This window comes from Arachis ipaensis, chromosome B05 (genome assembly GCF_000816755.2).
Source record: "Arachis ipaensis cultivar K30076 chromosome B05, Araip1.1, whole genome shotgun sequence".
In the NCBI taxonomy this organism is placed as follows: domain Eukaryota; kingdom Viridiplantae; phylum Streptophyta; class Magnoliopsida; order Fabales; family Fabaceae; genus Arachis; species Arachis ipaensis.
The window spans coordinates 141,979,385-141,986,859 of record NC_029789.2 but is presented as its reverse complement, the minus strand read 5'-3'; the positions used below and the strand labels follow the sequence as shown (position 1 = coordinate 141,986,859).

Genomic DNA, 7,475 nt, shown 5'->3' with positions numbered 1-7,475 from the left:
AGTTTAGAATTATTTTTATAACTAAGAGATTGAAAAAAAATAACTTAAGAAATATTAATAAATACAATTTAATAATTTTTTTATAGACTTTTGTTTTTATATGAAACAGCACTTACAGCACTTAACTAATAAAAAAAATGAATAATCATATAGCATTAGATATAATTTTACACTATTAAAAATATTAATAATCACTAATTAATAACTATAAATTACAAAAGTTACTACCTTATTAATAATTCTAACAGTAGGCACTTTAGGCGTTATCCTTCCATCTGTATATATAACCGTAGCTGGCAAGAGTTCATCGACACAGCAAATATACGTACCAATATAAAAAAGTTGCATAATCCTATCCGATCCCCAAACTTTTCAAATGGCCACATTGTTCCTCATTCTACCAATAATTCTCCTATTCCTACATGTTCTTCATCGCAGAAGATATTGTAGAACCCCTCTGTTGATAGATTGGCCAATCCTTGGCATGTTACGACAAATCCTTAGCGACTTGTGGCATATCCATGATTTTGCAACAAATGTTTTGAGACAAAAAGGAGGCACCGGTGAATTCATGGGGCCATGGTTCACCAAAGTGAACTATATGGTGACTAGTGACCCCATGAATGTTCATCACATAATGAGCAAAAGCTTTGACAACTATGTCAAGGGCCCAGAGTTTCGCGAGATCTTCCAAGCTTTTGGAGACGGTATTGTGACTGCAGATTCAGAGTCATTGAGATACCTTAGGACCATGCATCATTTCTTGCTCCGGCAACAGAGTTTTGAGACGACGGTGGAGAAAACCTTTCAAGAGAAGGTTCAGAATAGCTTGCTTCCGATACTTGATCATGCATGGTTACACGGAAATGTTTTGGATCTTCAAGACGTGTTTAGTCGATTAATGTTCGACGAGACATGCATCATGGTTTTAGGATATGATCCTAAGAGTCTCTCAATTGAGTTTCCGTTGGTGGAAGTTGAGAAGGCTTTTGACGAAATTGAGGAGTCCATATTCTATAGACACATAGTGCCAAGAAGTGTTTGGAAGTTTCAAGAGTGGCTTCAAATTGGTGAGGAGAAGAAGATGACAAAAGCATGCAAAGTTTTTGACCGATTTCTATATTCATGCATTGCAACTAAGCGCCAAGAGTTAAATGAATGCAACAAAAGTAGTGGTGATGACTTGCTTAGTGCTATCATGATGATGGGTGAAGAAAAGGGCAAAATGGTCCATGATGATAAGTTTCTAAGAGATGCCGTATTCAATCTTTTTGTAGCCGGGAGAGATCCCATAACTTCGGCTCTTACATGGTTTTTTTGGCTCGTTGCAACACATCCATTAGTGGAGGCCAAGATTCTTGAAGAAATCGAAAAAGTTTTGGCGCAAATGACGGGGAGAAACGCAAAGTTTTAGGGAAGGAAGATGTAAGGAAGCTAGTTTATCTGCATGGTGCTATATGTGAAAGTTTGAGACTATATCCAGCTGTTCCTATTGAACGTAAGCAATCATTGAAATGTGACACACTTCCTAGTGGTCATCGTGTTAATCCAAATACAATTATTTTGTTTTTTACTTATGCAATGGGAAGGTTTGAAGTTATTTGGGGAAAAGATTGTTTGGAGTTCAAGCCAGAGAGATGGATTTCAGAGAAAGGAGGAACAATACGTGTTCCATCTTATAAGTTTTTTAGTTTTAATGCAGGTCCAAGGACATGCATGGGAAAAGACTTGTCTTTTATTCAAATGAAAATGGTGGCATCTGCTATTTTGCGCAATTATCATATACAAGTGGTGGAAAATCATCCTACTACCCCAGCTCATTCCACTGTCCTTTTTATGAAGCATGGCTTAAAGGTTATGATGACAAAAAGACAATTCTAATTTGATCAACGAATTTCTATATCAAATGTGATAAGATAGCACGCATTCTGTTTATGTAATTTAGGGAAATTAAATGAGTAATATAGTGTTCGAGGAGTGTTAGGAGTAGCAATTTTTGTGTTTTGTAACCATCAATAGTGTTTTCAATGGTGTGAGATTACATCAAATAATAGAAAATTACTCACTTTTCTTTTAATGGTTAAGTGCTGACCACAAAACATAAAAGTTGCTGGCCTAAACTTTTCTTATAATGTTCACTGTGATGGAATTGGAGTGTGAAAAAAAAAAGGAAAAAAAAAAACAAAGGTAATAATAAGGCTATCTACTTTGTTTCAATTATATAATTTATCATAATAAAGTGTGTGATTTTTTAACTAATTAGGGATTGAATTTTTTGTTAATATCATATTATAATTTTGTTAAATAATTAGAGAAACAAGAAGCAATGAAATTCTGAAATGAGTGCAGAATACATAATTAGATTGTATTAAAAATATAATTATTTATGTTATTTTTTTATCAACTTAAATTTTAAAAAAAAAATAATTTTATGATAGAGAAATGTTAGGAGTCAGTAACTTTTGTGATTTGTAGCTATCAATGAGATTAGTGTGAGATTTCATCCAATGATTCACTTTTCTTTACTGATTATATGCTGACCAGAATTTAAGAAAGTTGCTGCCGTAGACTTTTACTTTATGATGTATACAACTCAACTTGCTCTTTTTTATCCCAGCCACTTTCATTCCCAAACCCTTCACACACACTCTCTTTCTCTCTGTCGGTCTGTCCCCACCATGCTCTAATCTGCTCCGACAACAAGTCCGGTTCAACATGGCTCAAGTACCTTGCTCTAGCAAAGGCATCCCCACCGTCGATGGCGTTGTCCTTGATTCTTTCCTTCATTGCAACTGGTCACCACTCCGCTCATTCCTTCCAAGCCTTGCCGAATATCGTACCATCCCAGCCCTTGGAGTCCCATATCTAGCCATTAAGCATGACCACCGTCCTTATTAAGCTATTCAACATGGGCGCGGTGTCTCACAAGCTCATAATTCAGTTTATTGAATTGTTCATTAATCAAATTCGAATTGAGTCCCAATCAGATATGACTCACTTCCTGTCTTAAAATTTAGAGATATTTTAAGATTTATAACAACAAAATACTAATAATAAGAAAACATCTCGACCAACTACTTAGGCCTGATTGCCTGAAATTGTTTTAAATGTTTTTTTATTTGGGGTCAAGATGGTTATCCTATTTGTTCCTGTGTTGTTTTTTATTATTATTTTTATTTTTACTGTGTCCAAGTTGGATAGAAATAATAATGGAAATTATGAATAACGGGCTGCATCTATAGGCCTAATTATACATTTACTTATTTTTATGTTTATCTATTCTAAATTCTAATTTAACCATAACTATTCTACTGCCGGAGCTCCTATGACGACGTTCATCACTGCCTTTCTTGTGACGCCGCTCATTGTGACCGGTACGAAGCTTTTCAATGCCGCATTTACCTGCCGTCACCGCAACGAAATCACCTTTTTTTTTGTTCTGTTGTTGTCGCGACGCACCTTTGTCCAGCTTTCTCCTCAATGTCATGTCTCTATCCAGTATGATTGTTGCTGCAGCTTCAAACTAGCGTTGATCATCCTCTTTGCTGCGCCTCTTCAACGGCGAAGCCCGACTCGGTCCATCACTGTGTTACCACCCTCCCCACCGTGAGTCTCCTGCATTTTTATCATGTTTGTACCTAGCTGGTTCCTTTTTCAAATCATATACTAGCTAGAGGGAGAAGAAATTGGAGTTTTTTTAGTGGTGTTTAATAATGAACATCCACGTTTTAATAAAAAAAATTATCCGCATATATAGTAAAATGAACATCCTGCGAACACATGTGTATACAAAATCAAGTAAATAAAGTGAAAATCAATAATATATCCAAATAAATATCTATTTTAAAATAAAAAGAACCATCCACATAGTAAAATGAACATCTGACTTAATTGATAAAAAATAAGTAATGACATAGCAGTTGCGAGGGACACCGAAATCGTGATACAGCAACGACGACGATACAGAATTGCAAGAAAGTGGTTGCTGAAAAATTAAAAAAAAAATTAAAATTAACTTTCTTTCTATTATAATTAAACCTAATTAATTTAAAATTTGATTTTTAAAATTAAAATTAATTTTTTTAACCTCTTATTATAATTATTTAGGTCATTCAGAAAAAACGCCGTTTTCTATACTTTCTCACCATGGAAATTGGTTTATCCATTTATGGCCGAAATTCATCCGACCTCCAAATAGGGGTTTTGTATAGAGCTCTTCAGTCTTTATTGGAATCTAAAGAACCAAAAGCTATGTGATGATTTCATTGGAAATTAATTGCCTTGAACAATAATCTTGAGAATTTGGGATAGTCTTATGTAGTTATTCTGTCAGAATAAAAATATTAAAATACTTAAAAAAAACAAACTTATTTATAAAAGAAAATACAAAAGACAAATCACCATTTCTATTTATCTAATTTGTAGTCAACACATCTAGTCACATCTATTGTGTAATCTGAAAATAATAAAAAAAATAGAGACATTGATGAAATAGCTGTGAAAATTGTGTTTAAAATCTTAATTATTTTTAGTTTATCTAACTATTATGTATTAATATTTATATATTTCAACAAAAATGTTTACAAATGTAATAAGTTTATTATTTTTGATAGGGTACAAATGTAATAACTTTAATCCAAACCCACTAAGCACTAACTAATTTTTTTGACAAAATATCCTGTTTGGCATTTGTGGCCTTGTTCTCTATTTGTATAAATACTAAAATATTTTATGAACCTAATTTTTTTTGCAACATCCAGATTCGAACATTGGAAATATTAAATAGTTAATAACAACTCTTAAAAATATTAGCTGTGTGAGCAAATATATAATATATTATCTAAAATTAAAAATTGTCTTTTTTAAAATATTTAGTTTACTACGAATAGGCAGGTTTTACACATTTTATTAAAAAATATTTAATAATAAAAAAATTAAACAAAAACAACTAATATTTATTTTATTTAATATTCATCAATTATCACAATAATTAATAAATATTAAATAAGATAAATTATGTCTTTTTTTCTCTAACATTATTGCATCTTATTATACATTATGAAAACACACGTACATTCATTATTCATACATTATGCCATGACATATAGTTTTGACTATTGAGCAACATATCATTCATACATTTATTTGAAACTGAAATTCATTACTCAAGCTTGTCTTTTTGTTATCTTGACCTTCAAACCATGCTTCATAAGAAGAATAATCGAAAGGGTCGGTGTAACTTCATCAGAATGATCTTTCACAATTCTAACCCTATAATTTTGCAAAATAGCAGATGTAACAATCTTTATTTGAATGAAAGACATATCTTTACCCAAACAAGTCCTTGGTCCTGCATTGAAGCTAATGAACTTGTAAGAAGGAACATGAACGATTCCTCCTTTTTCATTCATCCATCTCTCTGGCTTGAACTCCAAGCAATCCTTCCCCCAAATTTCTTCACTTCTCCCCATTGCGTAGAAAGAAAATATAATATTTGTATCCGAATCCTCATCTTTGATTGGTTTCTTGCGCTCCATAGGTATTGGAGGAAAAAGCCTTAAAACTTCACACAAAGCGCCATGGAGATAAACTAGCTTCTTGACATCTTCTGTGCTTAAAATTTTGTAATTTTCTCTGTCAACAGCGCCAAAAACTTTATCTATTTCTTCCAGAATCTTAGCTTCTACTACCGGATGCGAAGCAACAAGCCAAAAGAACCACGTAAGAACTGAGGCAATGGTATCTCTTCCGGCAGCAAAAAAATTAAATCCATAATCTCTTAAAAGTTTCGCATCGAGCGATTCGTATCTTGTAGCTTCAGCAAGAAAGCTACCGAATCGAATAGTTTTATCGCTCTTTGCATTCATAGTTTTCTTAGTTTTGCTTAGCTCTTCGAGTTTAGAAGCTATTTGAGTACAAAGGAAATGGTCGAAAACCTTGAGCGCTTTCGCCATCTTCTTCTCATTACCAATTTGGAGCCATTCTTGAAACTTCCAAACACTTTTCGGCACCATTTGTCTGTAGAACAAGCATTTTTCAATCTCATCAAAAGCCTTTTCAGCTTCAACAGTTGGGAATCCAAGGGAAAGGGATTTGGGATCAAACCCTAACACCATCAAGCTTGTGAAATCAAATGTGAACCTACAAAAGACATCTTGAAGATCCAACACTGTTCCTTGCAACCATGCATGATCCAACATGGGAAGCAAACTATTCTTCACCTTGTTCTGAATCGTTTTCTCGAAGAAGATATCAAAACCTTTATGCTTGATCAGAGAAAGGAAGAAAGACTTCATGTATCTCCATTTCTCAAGATCATCCGTCACGATTATGGCGTCGCCGAAAACATCGAAAACGTCGCGAAACTCGGGTCCCTTGACATAGTTTTCAAAATTCTTGCTGAATACGTGATGAGCGTTCATGGGATCGGTAGAGAGCAAGAAGTTCATGTTGGTGAACCAAGGTCCCATGAATTCAGCAGTGCCTCCTTTGCGATTCAAGACATTTGCTAAGAAATCATGAATTTGGGACAAGTTGTAAAAAAGTTGAAGTGACATGCCAAAGAGTGGCCAATCTATGAAAAGAGGGTCTTTACAACTTCTTTTGCGATCAAGAACATGGAGGACTAGGAGGATTATTGTTATTATTATGGATGCAATTGTTGCTGCATAGAAGAATAGCATGGCCATTGACATTTTTGGTTGATCAAACTAACTAGCTTGCTTTGTAGGATTTGTTAAATTTGATTCTCCTTCTTATTCTAGGTTTATTTTATAAGCTTTTAAAATGTCAAATGTTATCAGATTTTCAAAGAAAATAAACAAATTTTGACACATGATAATTGTTAAAAAATAATGATAACGATAGAAATATATTTATATAAATATATGTTATTTAATTTAATTTTAATAAATATTTTATATTTTAATATATATTTTATATAAATAATTGATTTAATAATTAATTTTTAATACACATCTAAGTATAATTGTACATTTTTATACGGAGAAATTAGCTAGAGGCATTTTGTTGACGTTATCTTTTTTCTACATAACAACATTCAAAAAATCAAAAGAATTTATTGGGGAATTATCATACGGCTATATATGCTACATAGATACGGCAACACTAATAAGTAATAATATAAGTAGGATGGCTGCAAACATTAATGTGGGTTAAGAAAAGTTTGGAAAATACTAAATAGTGATCCCCCAGAATTTATTATTCTTAGTATGTTTTAGGGGAAAAAGTTGAAAATTAACATTTTTGAGTTAATAAGACATCAACATTTATCCTTTTTTATTTTTCTTTTTTTCTTTCAACCTTTGTCAATCCGGTCCATTGCTCTGTAACTCTGTTGGTTGATTGTTGGTTTAAAAAATTGGTTTTCTAACAAAATTGTAATATTTATATTGAATAAATTAATATTTAATAAAAAATGACAAATTAATTATTTATATTTTAGAATATTAAAT

At 32.6% G+C, this 7,475-nt stretch overlaps 2 protein-coding genes across 2 annotated transcripts; one reads left to right on the top strand and one right to left on the bottom strand.

Moving 5' to 3' along the window:
• On the top strand, window positions 377–1,414 carry LOC107641366 (alkane hydroxylase MAH1-like). The gene has a single exon (XM_016344861.1). The coding sequence runs from the start codon at window positions 377–379 to the stop codon at window positions 1,412–1,414; it is 1,038 nt and encodes a 345-aa protein (XP_016200347.1).
• LOC107641365 (alkane hydroxylase MAH1-like) lies at window positions 5,166–6,689 on the bottom strand. The gene has a single exon (XM_016344860.1). It carries the CDS (start codon window positions 6,687–6,689, stop codon window positions 5,166–5,168), a length of 1,524 nt encoding a protein of 507 aa, XP_016200346.1.